Source organism: Rhincodon typus, chromosome 3 (assembly GCF_021869965.1).
Source record: "Rhincodon typus isolate 14 chromosome 3, sRhiTyp1.1, whole genome shotgun sequence".
NCBI lineage: Eukaryota > Metazoa > Chordata > Chondrichthyes > Orectolobiformes > Rhincodontidae > Rhincodon > Rhincodon typus.
In genome coordinates this window covers 1,475,469-1,494,291 of record NC_063334.1, presented here as the reverse complement: position 1 = coordinate 1,494,291, position 18,823 = coordinate 1,475,469, and the positions used below count along the sequence as shown (strand labels likewise).

General features: G+C 41.5%; 1 protein-coding gene across 1 annotated transcript in view; it reads right to left on the bottom strand.

The window, feature by feature from the left end:
• Positions 1 to 18,823, bottom strand: part of LOC109935472 (sodium/potassium/calcium exchanger 2) — a 93,578-nt gene that overhangs the window by 64,942 nt on the left and 9,813 nt on the right. The window contains exon 4 of the mRNA XM_020534115.2: positions 16,549 to 16,599. Within this exon, the coding sequence (XP_020389704.2) occupies positions 16,549 to 16,599 (51 nt within the window). The remainder of the gene's footprint in view (positions 1 to 16,548; positions 16,600 to 18,823) is intronic.

The window sequence follows — 18,823 nt, the reverse complement described above, 5'->3', positions numbered from 1 at the left end:
TGGCCTGCTGTGTTCATCCAGCTCTACACCTTGTTATCTCTTATGACTGAAGATACTGCAGTGCCTCCATTTGAGAGGCAGAGAGAGAAAGAAAAAAAAAAACAGATATAAACAGAAGGAGAGAAACAGAGAGAGAGTGAAACAGAGACAGAAACAGAAAGGGGAGGTGGAAGAGAAAGAGAGACAGAAACAGTGTGGAGGCAAAGCCAGAAGATCATAAGATATATTAGCAGAATTTGCCCTGCCATTCAATCATGGCTGATATGTTTCTCTTTTTACCAAGACAACACATCATAATCTTATATCATGCCACATCTTACAGTTACATTGCCTATCTGGCCTGGAATCTCTTTAGGACTCACAGGGCTAGCACACTGCAATCAAGCCCTCCTGGAGTCATCACAAAAGTTAGATGTTAAAATAGGCACACAAAATGCCCCAATTTACCCGATTTTTAGGTCCAGGTTGATCTAAAGCACAGACCAGGTTTCTGCACTTAACAAGTTTACTATTTGTTAAAAGTAATTAAACTTTAGCTATAGATAAACACTCAAACAGTTGAGGTATAATACTACATAGTTTTGCCATACATTGGTTTGAACTTTGTGTTAGCAGTCTTACCTCAGGACCATGCAGGGGATGTGCTGCCCTGAAGTATCAGGCCTAAACAATGCATTCAAGTCTTCGATTAAAACTTGAATCCATGGTCTTTAAACTTGGAGACATGTGGCTTATACTCACACCAAGAAATACCAACCTTTGGACTTGATGCTGCATCATTTTCCTGAATAAGTGGATGTAGAAGATTTCATAATACAATCTGAACAGACAATTCCCCAAACAACTAAACAGACTGGATTGTCAGGTCATATATCACAATCTGAACCAGCTATGGGTTTGCCTTCACAACATCAGTGACCACAAAGTCATTTATCCATTTTGAACATCTCAGGTGCAAACTGCGATTGTGAACATTGCTATCAAATCACAAGTCTTTTATTTATTAAGAAGCAGAAATGGATTTCCTCTCAACAATTCTGTGGGACGTGCACAAATGAACAATTTGAATGTGGAGGATGATCTTAACCTGACCGACACTATCTGATGGCAGTTAGAATATTCCAGGTGAATTAACTGCTGATTTCCTCTGGCAGTATTCCAATTCTGATCTACTCCACTTGTCCACAACTTTACCATAAGCATGTTTATGGGGGAAATTCAATGCCATTGCATCTATTTAATGATCGCAAAATACCGACTGCAATGATAAATGGACATGTGCAATGGCTCACAGCTTAATTGTATTTTCATTTAGAGTCAGAGATATACAGCACGGAAACAAACCCTTCATTCCCACTCATCCATTCTGACCAGGTTTCCCAAACTGAACTAGTCCTGTTTGCCTGCGTTTGACCCATGTCCCTCTAAATCTTTCCTATTCATGTACATGTCTAAAATTCCTTTTAAATGTGTAATTATAAGCGCATCCAGCACCTCCTCTGGCAGCTCATTCCATATATGCACCACATTCGTTGGGAAAAAGTTGCTCCTTAGCTCCCTTCTAAATCTTAAATCTATGCCCTTCTAGTTTTGGACTTCCCTACCCCTGGAAAAAGATCTTGGCTATTCAGGTTATCTATGCCCCTCATGATTTTATAAACCTCTATAAGTTCAGCCCTCAGCCTCTGACACTCCAGGGGAAAAAGTCCCAGCCTATCCACCCGCTCCTTATAACACAAACCTTCCAGTCCTGGTAACATCCTTGTAAATTTTTTTCTGTACCCTTTCTAGTTTAACAACATCCTTCCTACAGCAGGGTGACTAGAATGTGACTAAAAGTGGCTTCACCCATGTCTTTTACAGCCGGATGTTGTCCAAACGCCAATATTAAATGCACCAACTAATGAAGGCAAATACCTTCTTCACAGTATACTATACAACCAATTTTGGTGTCATCCGCAAACTTACTAACCATACCTCCTAAATTCTCATCCAAATTGTTTTTATAAATGATGAACAACGGTGGACCCAGAACCGATCCTTGCAGCACACCGCTGGTCACAGGCCTCCAGTCCAAATAATAAACCTCTACCATTACCCTCCATCTTCTACCATTAAGCCAATTTTCTATCCAATTGATTCTCTCTTCCCGGATCCCATGTGATCCAATCTTACTACACAGTTCACCATGTGAGACCTTGTCGAAGGCCTTGCTGAAGTCCATGTTGACAACATCTAACATTCATCTAACTTCCTGGTAACCTCTTCAAAAAACTCAGTCAAATTTGTGAGACCTAATTTCCCACGCACAAAGTCATGCTGACTATCTCTAATCAGTTCTTACCTTTCCAAATGCATGTAAATCCTATCTCTCAGAATCCCCTCCAATGACTTACCCACCACTGACGTCAGACTCACCAGTCTATAGTTCCCTGGCTTCTCCTTAGGATCTGACAAATTTAACAGAGACCTACCTTTTGATAGATGGCCTGAAACAATCACAGACCTTAAGCCAACATTGGCAATGAAGGAATTGCACTCATTTCTGGAAGCATTAAAATCATTACGACAGATTGGAGCAGGCACCACGCATGGATGGTGCTACAATGAAGTTGTGTGCCATTTTATGCCATTAAGTGCTTCCACGTTAGTATTCCACAGATCATGTCATATTTGCAGTGGATTTCAAAACTGCTTCGTTCTCTAGGGCCTTGCTGCTATTTTGACACTTTCTAAATTGTCTTAATCCTGAGCTGTTTTCCTTTCTCATTATTGCTTAATATTTCTTACAACTCTATTTTATCATATTCTTTGAGAAAAAAAACATATTCTTCTTTCCTGAAAATCTGTGGAAAGTATTGATATTCACATTGCAGTACCATCTTTTTGTCATTATAGCCAAGCTTCATTTCACCTCAACCATCCGTTTCTGTGCCAGTTGCTAATTAAAACTAGCAGCACCTGAAGCAATTATGTACTGCAGAGAGTAACACATTTTGCTGTCTTTGCTGCTGTGTATTGATTTAATTGCACATTTCTCTCCTGTCCTGACAATTTTTGGAAAAGCTTAGCGAGGAACGAACAATTAATATAAAAACTGAACAGTGCCAAATTGCTGCATCCTTCTGACTACAATATCAGCAAAATTATGAATTGTTCAATATTGAAGTCATGGGAATACAGTTGCACCTTTGTTCATTTGTCAAAAGCAGCACCTGTAATTCTATAATCCTTGTATGTGACATTCATAAAATATGCACTTTCATGTTTTGAGCTTGTTAGTGTCATTGTAAGACAAAAATCTTAAACATAAAACATTACAATCAGTTACTGTGTTTCCACACATTATCTACCAGCAGGCAATAGTTTTAGAGCTTAACTGTTTAATTCTATTTAACTTATCAAAGAAGACATTAAAGCCAACGCCGACTCGAGTATCTGACAAGCCACTGCCCCCATTTCTCATTGTGGCCAATTTGCCTCCTGCTGACATTTGTTCCCGATGTTTGAAATTTCATTTGTACCATTTCTTCAACTTACTTTCTCAATATCAAGAGATCTTCAACATTTGAATGGCCGGAATTACTAACCATCCAGCAGGAGTCACAATTTAAAGTCAGAAGAAAAAGAATATAATTAATAGTTTAAAAATGTGAAGCAACACCCATCTTCTTCATTTCAAACTGCACTGGATAAACAACATGGATAGCTTTGTCAAATGGTGAAGTATTATCAGCACGGTGGTAGATTGCTGTGGTAGATTAACTGTTTTATTTTTGACAAGTGGCAATTACTTCATGACCCAGTAACTTAATCATTTATCATTTGCGTCTGGTGAGTTACATTTATTGCGTATTTAGAACATTTGATTCTTTGCAAGCCAATCGCAACAACAAACAACATTGCCTGGCTTACCTGCTCATGATACTTTTCTCAATCTCTGAACTGTTGGTTTCATCTGCCAATCCCACCATTGCCATTTGTGCTGGTACTTGAGGTGGCACAGTGGCTCAGTGGTTAGCCCTGCTGCCTCACAGCACCAGGGACCCAGGTTCAATTCCACCCTTGGCCAACCATCTGTGTGGAGTGCACACATTCTCCCCATGTCTGCATGGGTTTCCTCCAGGTGCTCTGGTTTCCTCCCACAGTCCAAAGATGTGCAAACTAGGTGGGTTGGCCATGTTAAATTGTCCTGTAGTGTTCAGGGATGTGTAGATTAGGTGGGTTATAGAGAGATGGGTCTGGGCGGGACGCTTTCAGGTCAGTGTGGACTTGTTGGGCCAAAGGGCCTGTTTCCACACTGTAGGGATTCTATGATTTTAATTTATCCATGGAGGGAAGAACAAAGATCAGTATTGCTGCTTTAAAGTTACACATCTTTAACACCATCAATACCAAAACTTCCATAATTGATCATTTTGGAAGAAATCTTCCAATATTATGAGTAGAGAATAGACCAGAAAATCGCACTGACCTCCGCTCCCTCTGCTCCAATCCCAACCTCACCATAAAACCCGCGGACAAGGGAGGCGCAGTTGTAGTATGGCGCACTGACCTCTACATCGCCGAGGCCGGACGCCAACTCTCCAACACCTCCTCCTACCGCCCCCTTGATCATGACCCCACCCCTGAGCACCAAACCATCATCTCCCAAACCATCCACAACCTCATCACCTCAGGTGACCTCCCACCCACGGCCTCCAACCTCATCGTTCCCCAACCTCGCACTGCCCGCTTCTATCTCCTTCCCAAAATCCACAAACCTGAATGCCCTGGTCGACCCATTGTCTCCGCCTGCTCCTGCCCCACCGAACTGATCTCCAACTATCTAGACTCCATTTTCTCCCCCTTGGTCCAGGAACTCCCTACCTATGTCCGTGACACCACCCACGCCCTCCACCTCCTCCAGAACTTCCAATTCCCCGGTCCCCAACACCTCATCTTTACCATGGACGTCCAGTCCCTCTACACCTGCATTCCCCATGCAGATGGCCTTAAGGCCCTCCGCTTCTTCCTGTCCCGCAGGCCCGACCAGTCCCCCTCCACTGATACCCTCATCCACTTAGCCGAACTCGTCCTCACACTCAACAACTTCTCTTTCAATTCCTCCCACTTCCTACAGACAAAGGGGGTAGCCATGGGTACCCGCATGGGCCCAAGCTACGCCTACCTCTTTGTAGGTTACGTGGAACAATCCCTCTTCCGTACCTACACCGGCCCTAAACCCCACCTCTTCCTCCGTTACATTGATGACTGTATCGGCGCCGCCTCGTGCTCCCACGAGGAGCTCGAACAGTTCATACACTTCACTAACACTTTCCACCCCAACCTTAAGTTTACCTGGACCATCTCTAACACCTCTCTCCCCTTCCTGGACCTCTCTGTCTCCATATCGGGCAACCACCGAGAAACCGATATTCATTTCAAGCCCACCGACTCCCACAGCCACCTAGAATACTCCTCCTCCCACCCACCTTCCTGCAAAAATGCTATCCCCTATTCCCAATTCCTTCGCCTCCGCCGCATCTGCTCCCAGGATGAGGCATTCCACTCCCGTACATCTCAGTTGTCCTCGTTTTTCAAGGACCGTAACTTCCCCTCCTTGGTGGTCGAGAACGCCCTCAACCGTGTCTCCCACATCTCCTGCACCTCATCCCTCACACCCCGTCCACGCAATAAGAACCAAAAAAGAATCTCCCTCGTCCTCACGTACCACCCCACCAACCTCCGGATCCAACGCATCATCCTCCGACACTTCCGCCATCTGCAATCCGACCCCACCACCAAAGACATCTTTCCCTCCCCACCCTTATCTGCTTTCCGGAGGGACAACTCTCTCCGTGACTCCCTTGTCCGCTCCACACTCCCCTCCAGCTCCACCACACCCGGCACTTTTCCCTGCAACCGCAGGAAGTGCTACACCTGTCCCCATACCTCCTCCCTCACCCCCATCCCAGGCCCCAAGAAGACTTTCCACATCAAGCAGATGTTCACCTGCACATCTGCCAATGTGGTATACGGCATCCGCTGTACCCGGTGTGGCTTCCTCTACATCGGGGAAACCAAGCGGAGACTCGGGGACCGCTTTGCAGAACACCTACGCTCGGTTCGCAACAAACAACTGCACCTCCCAGTCGCGAACCATTTCAACTCCCCCTCCCATTCCTCAGACGACACGTCCATCCTGGGCCTCCTGCAGTGCCACAATGATACCACCCGAAGGTTGCAGGAACAGCAACTCATATTCCGCTTGGGAACCCAGCAGCCCAATGGTATCAATGTGGATTTCACAAGTTTCAAAATCTCCCCTCCCCCTACCGCATCCCAAAACCAGTCCAGCTCGTCCCTGCCTCCCTAACCTGTTCTTCCTCCCACCTATCCCCTCCTCCCACCTCAAGCCGCACCTCCATCTCCTACCGACCAACCTCATCCCGCCCCCTTGACCTGTCCGTCCTCCCTGGACTGACCTATCCCCTTCCTAACTCCCTACCTACACTCACCTTTACTGGCTCCATCCCCGCCTCTTCGACCTGTTTGTTTTCTCTCCACCTATCCTCTCCTCTATCCCTCTTCTATCCGCCTCCCACTCTCTCCCTATTTATTTCAAAAACCCCCTTCCCCTCCCCCTTTTCTGATGAAGGGTCTAGGCCCGAAACGTCAGCCTCTCTGCTCCTATGATGCTGCTTGGCCTGCTGTGTTCATCCAGCCCTGCACCTTGTTGTCTCGGATTCTCCAGCATCTGCAGTTCCTACTATCTCAGAAAATATTCCCATTGCTCATATGTATTTCACAGGTCACTTTTCGCTAAATAATGGACAGCTTACAAAGATCACCTGTTGCCTGTATAGCACTTGTACAAGTAAACCATGTGAAAATGTATCACTAACTGTAAATTCAGGGTGAACTGCAATTGCTATTGTACTAGAACAACTGAAATCAGATGCAAACATTACGAGCTTTGAAAAGCCAAGGCAATTCAAGCTTAACATAACTTGAAGGCAGCAGTTTATTTACACTTTGCAATTGGAAATTTGTTGGTGACCTGCTAGCAACATAAATAAGTAATGAATGGTTGAAAGATTTAAATTTCACAAATCTGAAATCTTCAAGCTTTCAGGTTTCATTCAAAAAAATGTGCGTGAGAGAGACAGAGTGAGAAAGAGAGAGAGAGAGGTCTGGGGGTGGTTGCGGGGCTTAGTATCCTATTGCTGCTCATACTATTTAAAAATAATGAGGTTAAATTACAAACTCCCTCCAGTTTTTGCATTGTACAAAATTTCATTTCTAAAACACTTTACAAAACCACTAATGTCTATCATAATCACCTGCAAATGAATGCACTAATGAAAATAAAAACCAAAAGAACTGCGGATGCTGTAAATCAGGAAGAAAAACAAAGTTGCTTGAAAAGCTCAGCAGGTCTGGCAGCATCTGTGAAGGAAAAAACAGAGTTAACGTTTCGGGTGCGGTGACTCTTCCTCAGAACTGGTTCTGAGTTCTGGCTCCAGTTCTGAGGAAGGGTCACAGGACCCGAAACATTAACTCTGTTTTTTCCTTCACGGATGCTGCCAGACCTGCTGAGTTTTTCCAGCAAATTTGTTTTTGCACTAATGAAAATATTGGTTTTACATGGAGAAGCAACTAAATTCATGTTATACATTGTGTGTGACAGCATTTTTTTAAAATTAAATATCTGTCATTCTTAGATTTTGTTATAGCCTTGTGATGTGACCTATATTTTGAAATGAAACAAAAGTTTATGTGCTCCTGCATTAGTCATAAAGCTTCAATAACTCTGAACATCATGTTGTTTCTGTAAAAACATTCTTTGTAGAGAGATCTTGTTTTGGAGGCACAAATATGGTACAGCTTTAAAACAATCTTTTCTCTAAAAAGCTCTCTGCCAAAATTTTCATTTCTACTGCATCATAGGTGGTCAAGGAGACTTACCTCAAAAAGGCCAGCAACATCATCTCAGCAAACTCATCTTGTCCTGAAAAATGCACAGAATACCATACTGACCACCTCCTACAAAAAATAACCCAGAAACTTCAGGAGAAAATGGGAGGAGATTGCAGCTGTTCTAGTACAATAGCAATTGCAGTTCTCCCTGAACTTACAGTTAGTGATACGTTTTCACATGGTTTACTTGAACAAGTGCTGTACAGGCAGCATGTGATCTTCATAAGCTGTCCATTATTTAGGTGAAGTCAACCTCTTTCACATATTCTGGCTGTGCCCAGGCATGCAACTCCAATGGAAAAATATGCTAAAATCTAAATAATCAATAAATTCATACGCAAGCCCCTGGCAGGTCTATTGGCTTCTGGAATTCTCCATAGTGGCACCTTGTGGTTTGAACATTGTTAAACTCCAACTTTTCCTTCTCAACAATACCTCACTACTGCATCTCAACAATACCTCACTACTGCATCTCAAAATTACAGCTGTTCGTAGGAACTGCAGATGCTGGAGAATCTGAGAGAACAAGGTGTAGAGCTGGATGAACACAGCAGGTCAAGCAGCATCAGAAACCTTTCTGAAGAAGGGTCTAGACCCGAAATGTCAGCTTTCCTGCTCCTTTGATGCTGCTTGGCCTGCTGTGTTCATCCAGCTCTACACCTTGTTATCTCAAAATTACAGCTGACCACTTCACTAACGTGGGGTTAAGGTTGCTATTATCCGTCAAGTTACTGTCTTGCAAGAATCCAGGTGGAGGCAGAATGTTGGAATATGCAATTTAACAGCATTAAATTGCATGAACCACTGACTTCAAGCAATTCTACCCTCGGGCGACTGTTTGGAGTTTGCACATTGTCCCCCGTGTCTGCTTGAGTTTCCTCCCACAGTACAAAAATGTGCAGGTTAGGGTGGATTGGCCATGCTAAATTGCCCATAGTGTCCAGGGGTGTGCAGGCTAGGTGGGTAAGCCATGGGGAAATGCAGGATTATTTGGGTGGGGGGGTGCGAAAGGCAGGGCTGCTCGTCCAAGGGCTGGTGTGGACTCAATGGGCTGGATTTCCTGCTTCTACACTGTCGGGGTTCCATGATTCTAAGTTGTTCTGATGGGGGCGATTAATAAAGTCCTACCTCGCCATACCAATGGACAATCAGAGGAAAGACATTGGGAATTGGAGTGATGACTTCCAAACGATGCCGGCAGAGTATTACTGTTGCGGATTGAGACAGATGGCGCTCTCCATGGGCCACTTTCCACATCAAGCAACACTGACACCCTTCAAAGTCAGAAACTGCCTTAGTAATCTACAAAGCAGCAGGCTATTTAACTATAAAGCAAAAGTCACACTACAGGAACTGCCAACTGTGAGCCTGCTAGGCCTCAAAAGAGACCTTAGAAGCAGTGTTTCTCTGTTTCATTCCCTGCCAGCAGATTAGCTATATCTGTTGACAGGCTTCTCAGAGCAACTTATAAGAAAAATAAATGAAGAGTTGCACCTCAGGCTGTTCTGTGTTGGGAAATGAGCCAAATTCAGCCCAGAGTCAAGGATTAGATATCCCCAACAGTTATATCCGACCTCTTCAAAGCCAAATGCAAAGGGCATAGGAAGACTATTTTGGTCCTTATTTACGCATTTTATGGAAAAAGCAGCAACACAAGTGAACATTTCTGGGGTGGAGTGGCAATTCAGAATAAAAGGTTGTGAAACAGTGTGTCCCAGATATTTAAAGGGATGACTGTTGCATAATGACTGAAAGTGGGTGCTAGGGTACTTGGGAGGTGACTGGGTGTCACTAGCAATAAATGAAAAAAAAAGACGGGATGACAGGAAAGTCTGAATGAGATGTGATGTGAACATTTGAGTGGTGAGGAAGGTGTACACTGTTACAGAAAAGTAGGAATGATCAAAATGAAAGAAGATTCTCAGATTAGATTCCAAGATTTATCAGTGATTATAGGCAATAGATCACATCAATCTTCAAAGTTAAAGCATGGTAAAAAAAATTTCTGACTAACCATTAGATCTACTATCCTGAAAAAAGACTGTTTTGAAGACATGTTTGTGATCCAATTAAAAGTGAGAGAAAGGAAATGATAATAAGCTTTATAATTGAAAGGTTAATAAGGTACGCCAAATAAACCCAATTTTTATCACAACTAAGTTCATGAACTTACATCAGGAATTATGCGTTTGGCTGTCGTTTCTATAATGAATGTATATATGCGCAACGTAAGCTTGGGCTTTTTTCTTCTGATTTATTTAAGTCTGTCCAACACTTGATTGAAAATCAAACGAGGACACAGGCTATCTAGAAGCAAAGTTAAAGGCCATATTTCATAAAATTAATCACGTATTGGAAATAGATCAGAAAATACAGATGCGAAATGATGATGAAATATTTAGTTTCATTCTTTTCATCGTCTGATCTTTGAAGTTCTAAAATTTCAATATGTCAGACAATATGTTGTCCTACACAGGCAGGAATATTATATCATCAAATCTGCAGCAAATATTTAACTGAATTTAACCTGAATCCCTTCATGACCACTAAGGCTAATTACTGTTGCAGAAACACAGGTCGAGATCAGAGTTTAATTGTTTACTTTTCAGAAAGTCTTGCAAACTGAAAAACACTCGCAAGTTTCAGGCGACAGCTTAAAAGCACTCAGAATTTTAGGAAGCTGGGAAGGGATGAGGTTCCTTCCACCATTCATAGATTATCTATGACCTAATATCCTAAGCCCACAACTGTCCCATATCCCTTAATACCTTCGATAGATTTTGTGCTGGTCAATTGCAGTTGGCACTAATTGCATTTACAGAACAGACCTTCAACTTCAACCAAACCGCACAGAAGTGGTATTTCATTTCACTCTCAAAAGGTCCGTCTCTAGTTTTTAATCTATGCTCTCTAGTCTTACACTACTCAACTAGTGGAGGTATATTCTCTCCAGCTACTCTATGTTCCCTTAATATGCTGAAAACTTCAATCATGTCAATAAACCCCAAGGAATACAAGAGCAAAATTCTAATTTCCAATTCCCACCCTTCTCTCACCTTTATCTGGTACATTTGTGATTCTTTCCTTCCTTGACTTCTCAGTGTCATTTTTTTTGGGAAAGACTGCCTACTAATATTCATTACAAACCCATTGATTTCCACAGCTGCCTCAACTACACTTCCTTACACCCGGCTTCCTGCTAGGACTTGGTCCTAATCTTCCAGTTTCTCCATCTCCATCACATGTTGTTCCTTTGATGCTGCATCCCTCAACAACACTTCCAACATGGCTTCCTTTTCCTAAACTATGGTTAGCACACATCCCCACACCCTAAAACATGGTTGTGTCAATTCTGGAGAGTATCATGGAGACTTTCTCTCAGTGAGTTCCAGCGAGTTTTCTTGTGCTATTTTACACTGCTCATTCGTTACATATTAATCCTCCACAGCACCGCTCTGAAACCAACAACACATGCTTACCAGACCTGGAAGTGCTCGTCACTTCTGGGAGCTTCTGGGTTTCCTGCCACTGGGACATGTTCAAGGCCAGTTCAAATGAAGCCAGCTCAGAATTGGACCAGTCAGTTCCAGTGTGTGAAAAATTACAGAGGAAGAGGCTGATAGAGAAAAGTTGACACCTCACTTTGCCAACAGGAACTGGGAAGTCCCAGCACTAGACTTTGTTAGCTTGGTCTGAAGTTGCCATTAGGGTCAGTGCAGTGCCCTCAGTGTGCCCAGCAATGCATAAAGAAGATTAATGATCTACTGTATTCCACAATGGTATGTACCAGCATTTTCTCTCTGCCACTAACTCTGTCACCGCACCATCTGTTCCAACAAGGTTGATCATTTCCACTGTTTCATGTAACATCCTCCCTCAGTCAGGATGAGTCTGCATTTGACCAGGACACACTGGGCTCCCTCTGGCCACAAATGCATTCAGGGTCATCACCCAAAACTCCAAGGCCAACGACAGGACAGGCTACCCCGATCCCAGGACCACATTTAAACATAGTGGAAAGGAAAAAAAAATCCCAACGAGGCCACACAAGTGACAGTGGGTGACACTTTATTCTATGTAGAAGCTTACATTATCAAATACATTTTCATTTTGCATCATCCCCCGGCCTTGTGAACTGCCAGTTTAGCTGTAGCTACGAGAGCGAAGTTAGAGTATTCTGTCCCTCAGCACTAGCTGATGTTAGAATTCTGACTGAAGAATCACTGTCCTTTCCTTAGCACACATACCAGCATAAAACATGGTCAGATTTGAATGTGGGAGCATCAAATGATATGAAGCCTTCCAACAGATTGTCACGTTTGCTTTTCCTGTTGTACAACTAAAGTTAAAACTGATAATCAGCATTTGGGAATAAACCAGGGCTGCTTACCTTTCCAACATCAACACATTTATGGTCAGTATTGTCATATTTTCCTAATCGTTTCACCATTGCCCACATTGTGCAGGGGCTGGGAAAATTCCACCCTGTTGTCCAAATTACACATCACCCCTGTGCTTGCTGACTTACACCAGCATCCTGTTAAACAATACAGTGACATTTTGAATGGCACATCTCTTGCCAGTGCAGCTTCAGAGCACCATTGTTATATGCCTGCCCCCCACTGGGACTGGAGCCAGTTTCTGCTGTCTCTCGCTAGCCACCCCATTCTTTACTCCCATCTGCTTGCCCTTCAGTGGGAAACCTGCGCATTCAGTTGCTGTATCAGTGCTTGATTATTTTATATCCTGTCTGCATGGATCTAATTGAAATTGGATCACAAAAATTTTGAATCAAAAATATTTCCCTTCAATGGAAGGGCTTGCTAGGTACAATTGGAAAGGCAGCAAATACTGCTGATTTTCAAATGCTCTCCTGCAAATCTTCACATTCCCCCACTCCACATTCAGATATAATATTTGCACACCACTAAATCTTTCCTCTTGAGCATCCCTGAAATTAGTTCTATTCCTGGTGATCAAGCCTTCATTGCTAAAACCATAGCCCCAAGAATTCCTGCCCTAAATCTTTTCACCTCTCTTTCCTCCTTTAGTTCACTCCATAAAACCAAGCTTTTGGTGTCTACCTGATGTGACTCAATGGCAAATTTTGGTTTTTAAATGTGGAAGGAATCATAGAATCCCTAACAGTGTGGAAACAGGCCCTTCAGCCCAACAAGTCCACACTGACCCTCAGAGCATCCCACCCAGACCCATCCCCCTATACCCCACCTAATCTACACATCCCTGAACACTACAGGCAATTTAGCATGGCCAATCCACCTAGCCTGCACATCTTTGGACTGTGGGAGGAAACCGGAGCACCCGGAGGAAACCCACGCAGACACGGGGAGAATGTGCAAACCCCACACAGACAGTCACTCGAGGGTGGAATCAAACCCAGGTCCCTGGTGCTGTGAGGCAGCAGTGCTGACCACTGAGCAACTGTGCTGTGAAGGAGCTTGGGACGTTTTATTATCCTAAAGACATTACATAAATACAAGTTGTTCCTATTGTTTATAGGGAAGTAACTCTGCATAATGTGTGAAAATTCTAATACATTTTTTAAAACTACATTCCTTAAAGAAATCTTCAAGTTGTTTGCAGTGAGATTTCACATCCGCTGTGCATTGTAGAATATATTTAAAGGTTACCATCTTGGTAAAGATTCTCCACTGATGTAAGCCACAATTAGATGTTTGGCCATAGTAATGCAGATAAACATATACAGTTTTTTCATAATATAACATTCTTTGTCACAATTGAGCCCTTTCAATTTGCACTATCATACACATTCCTGCACATTTCCAGCAGCCAGTGTGGTTTCTGTGCAATGATGGAGCAAAATATTCCAGAAATGCCATCAAAATTGCAGCCTCGGTAAACAACTCTCCCTGAAGCATTTTATCTTCGTTGCTGGTTTTAGTCAAAGAATCTAATATGAAAATTCTCAGCAATTCATCAAATTCTCAATTACTTAATTACTTCAAATGCACTCTTGAAAGACTAGGAAAGTTGACTGTTAAAATACTAACTGTAGATATGCCATAGAACAGAGAAAGGAGAAGAAACACATTAAGACAATTATGACAGATGGTACAGGAGAATTTTAAAGGTTAACCACAGAGCATACAAAAAACTTCAGTGCAGAACCCCAAAAGGCATTAGGAGGATATTTGGAAGTAGTAATTGGAAAACCAAACTCTCAAAAACAAACTCAAGCAACATTCTGAAACACTGAAATGCTAGAATTAAAATAAAAATGATGCACAAAGTTTTCTTTATCCCTCAATAATTGCAAATGGCATCCATTCAGCTAAAATTATTCTTTCATTCAGCTAATTCTGCATTGATAGTTCAGCATTTAGAGAAATACGCTCTGCTATAAGTGTGAATATGTTTTCAAATTGTTACATATGAAGTATTAAAAGGTTATTTTTGGACACTGTGTCTACAAATAAGGGTAAACTGAAAGGGAGATGTGATCTGATCTGGTATTTGTCAAACAGCCTGGTAACATTTAACGCCAGGAATATCTTCCATAGCGCAGGTTTTCTCTGGAGATACTCCCTTTAATGCGGTGGGGTGACATGACTCAAAAATTGTTTGATGATGCAAGATGATCATGCTGGAAGACAACGGCAGCAGCATGTGTGTTCATGATGCTGTGACTGGCTGTCTCCAAAGTTCTAGGGAGGTGTTGGGAATGTCACCTTATAAAAGGTTAAGCATTAAACTTCACATTTACTTCCTAGATAAAAGAAACTTGTTGACTCAAGTAAAGCTTATTGGCCTTTCCTCCTGGTTACAAGTGATGAGGCAATTGTTTCTAAGATATCCCCACATCTCTCACCACAAGTCCCCCTTGATCCAAGGCAGGAAGCGGCAAGAAGTTGAAAGGTCTAGCATTCACCATCTAAGAATGCAGGTCGGTCCTTGTGCTTGAATTGAAAAGATAAAAGTCATGAGAATTTGAAACAAGCTTTGAAGATTTTTCTAACTTGCACAAGAGAGAGAGAATCCCAGGGAAAGAAAAATGACAAAGATAGACAGTTACGGGATTTAAAGTTACCAGGCTGGGAAACAGCAAACTCCTAGGATCTAAGATTCTGTTTGGGTTGGGTCCTGAAAAGTCCTGAAGGGATAGTGTAAACCTGGTGAACTCTTTGGCAGTGTCAAAAGTAAAGGGGAAAATTCTATTCTGTAAAAGTTGCCTACAACATAGTGTTTATTCTATTTGTTACAATAAAATTCTTAAAACATGAAATCTTGTGCCCTCCTTTCAACAATTAATTAGAAATTTATTTCATTTTCATAAAAATTAAAGGTTTCTATGTAGATCATAAAAAAAGTACATTCTACATTTCCACAGGGACACAATTAATGGGATAAGTTCCTAATCTTCTTTGTTATAAAACTAAGCAACCAACTAAAGCCATCTCAGTATAGTTTTAGACATAATGACCCACATTTTATATTTATCAAGGTGAGGTTATCAACACTCAGTTTTATGCAATAAATTGGACAACAAATGCCCAAAACTCCACACACAGTTCTAAGTGGATATCAGGAAGTTGCTAATCAATTTGCACTGGTCCTCCATAAACTATACTATCTTGGTACTTTGCTGAAACTCTTGGCATTTCGCTCACTTTGCAAGAATTTGGTGTACTTGCCCATTAAACATCCAGAAAAGGTTAGGACTGACATATCCAGGAGCAAGTGAACTTCTAAGGACATAAGTCTTAATTATTGCCAAACCACTACCCTGCACTGGAAATTTTAATTTCAATAGGGTTGTCTCATTCCAATAGAATTTAAAGACTGTTGGTGTCTTGAATTTTCTACTTGCCTTTTGTCTGACATCTCTCGCGTAATCTCATCGTTCATTTCGATTTCCAAACCTAACATTAACAAAGGCCTCTGACAGCCATCAGATGCAGGTGACTTCATCTCATTACTCTTGACTCAACCAGACCCATGTTTTAGAAGCGAATACAAAAAAAAATGACATGTTTATGGCAGAGCTACAACACTGAACAGATCAAATGAAATCCCACCCTATTGGAATCTGAATTAATCAGTCAATTACATTAATCAGTCAATTAGGAGGCTAAAGTGGCATTTCAACAGCCTCCAGTTTACAAGCCACTTGTATAATTGTTTGCGGGCAAGGAAAATCACATGTTACTGGTCAAGATACATACAAACACACACAAACACAGAACTGCAGAATCACAGAGCTGAGAATTAAGGTGAAGGTTGCTTTTATTGAAGAATGGAACTCAATTGAAAACAAGGAAGTAGTGAGGCACAGGAAGTGATTGAAACACTTTTAAACAAGGCAAACAACAACAGTTCTATGTTACATCAAAATATTTTAAACATCACAACATTTTACAACTGTTATATAAATACACAGAAACAAACAAAATGACATATGCAAGGATGTGGTGGCAACCAGAGAGAAATGTTAAAATGAACCAATGAGACACATATGTTGTTAAAATAAATTTTTATTGTAATAGAGAATGTGTGTGTTCATGACTTTACAGATAATGTAACAGAGAAAGATGTTGAAGTTCTTACCTTCTTCTGTCATTGAGTCATAATATTTTAGTTTTCCATATGCTCCAAGTTCTACAACATCACAGTAAAAGAAAGGACAAATGAGCAAAAAGCAAAAAAAAAGAGATTAAAAATCAGGAAGCAGCAGAATGCAATTTGAGAAGCACACACAAGTGACGTGCTCCAAAAATTACAGGATTTAAGATCAGCGGTGAATGCTAAATATGGAATTTAGAATATTGCTGCAACATATTCATCAATATTCAAATTAGGAAAATAGATGACCATCCTCTTAAACAAAAATAATCAATAACATGTAAAATGTCACAATTTCACTAAGTGGATCATTCATAAACATTTTTAGAATGTAGAATATTGTGATATACAATCATTTCCAAAAATATGCAGATCGGTTTTCTGTTCAATTGACACTTTCTTAGAGTATCTTTCCAAAGGAATAATCAAGTTTATAATTCATTTCACTTTTGTTTTAAATGCACTGAACAAATGCAATAATTCATGTATTTTAAGGCTTTTGCTCAAAGGAAGTTTTCTTTTGGATTTATGAGATATTGCCTTTACAATAAAAAGAACAGCCTGGGAAAAGAAAAGGGAATACCTCAGAGGTTGAATCTATTCTGTAACAGAGTAGCACGTTTTGTTTGTTACGTTAAGCTCCAAGAACAATTGATGGTATTAATGAAAAAGCCAGCCTTGTTAGGTAGTCTGTACCCCTTGAACAGCTTCATTTCCTTTGCCTTTTCTCACGTCCTATAATACAGTCCATATGACAGACAGTCCCTTTATTAATGATTGGAATGTTTAAATCTTATGAATTAAAGAGGAAAATGGTTATTTTTAAACCAGGCAAGAAAGAAGTGCTGATTCTTTCAAAATTATTATTAATCTCTCAATTAGATAAAGTTGAAGGTTCTTTTTAAAAAAAAGATTCATTACCACTACTATTTCCATTTTATTTATTTGATGACTGTTAGAACCATTATCTGAAAAATGCATTCAGAGTAAATTATCCCTTTCTTCCTCAATCCATATCCACATTAGCTTGAGAGATAGTAGGAACTGCAGATGCTGGAGAATCTGAGATAACAAGGTCTGGAGTTGGATGAACACAGCAGGCCAAGCAGCATCAGAGGAGCAGGAAGGCTGACGTTTCGGGCCTAGACCCTTCTTCAGAAATGGGGGAGGGGAAGGGGGTCCTGAAATAAATAGGGAGAGAGGGGGAGGCGGACAGAAGATGGATAGAGGAGAAGATAGATGGAGAGGAGACAGACAGGTCAAAGAGGCGGGGATGGAGCCAGTAAAGGTGAGTGTGGGTGGGGAGTTAGGGAGGAGATAGGTCAGTCCAGGGAGGACGGACAGGTCAAGGGGGCGGGATGAGGTTAGTAGGTAGGAGATGGGGGTGGGGCTTGAGGTGGGAGGAGGGGATAGGTGGGAGGATTGACCTGTCCGTCCTCCCTGGACTGACCTATCTCCTCCCTAACTCCCCACCCACACTCACCTTCACTGGCTCCATCCCTGCCTCTTTGACCTGTCTGTCTCCTCTCCACCTATCCTCTCCTCTATCCATCTTCTATCCGCCTCCCCCTCTCTCCCTATTTATTTCAGGATCCCCTTCCTCTCCCCCATTTCTGAAGAAGGGTCTAGGCCCGAAACGTCAGCCTTCCTGCTCCTCTAATGCTGCTTGGCCTGCTGTGTTCATCCAGCTCTACACCTTGTTATCTCTATTCCACATTAGCTTGGATTGGTTAACAACATTTTTGACTAAATTAGATGGTAATCGGTTTAAAAGCACCACTGCAATATTAGAATGCAAACTACTTTTCTAAAAAGCATTCTTGTCTTTACATGTGTAACATATTACATGCTAGGAATATATCCTTAAAATTAGTCGGCAATGTAGCTGCAACTTTTGTTAAATGATATTTCATTTCATTAAGGAAGTTTTGTGATTTTAACTGATTTCTATGTCAATTTTACTAACGTGTCTGGCATTTTTATTTTGTAACTGTTTCTAAAGAATAGAATCAGTTGAACCAGATCAGATCTTGCTACCTAACAATGAAATATCTGTATGCCTGTTTATTTACTAACTACATTTTAGTCTTAAATTGCATAAGAAAAAGGAAGGAAAATGGAATAACTTCTACAAGAAATTTTCTGCAACGTGCAATACATTACCAACATAATCATTCAAATAGCATTCAAACGAGAAACAGGAATTCCACCAATGACCATCATGTAGTGAAAATCACAAGTTTAACAAAATGTCCAAGAG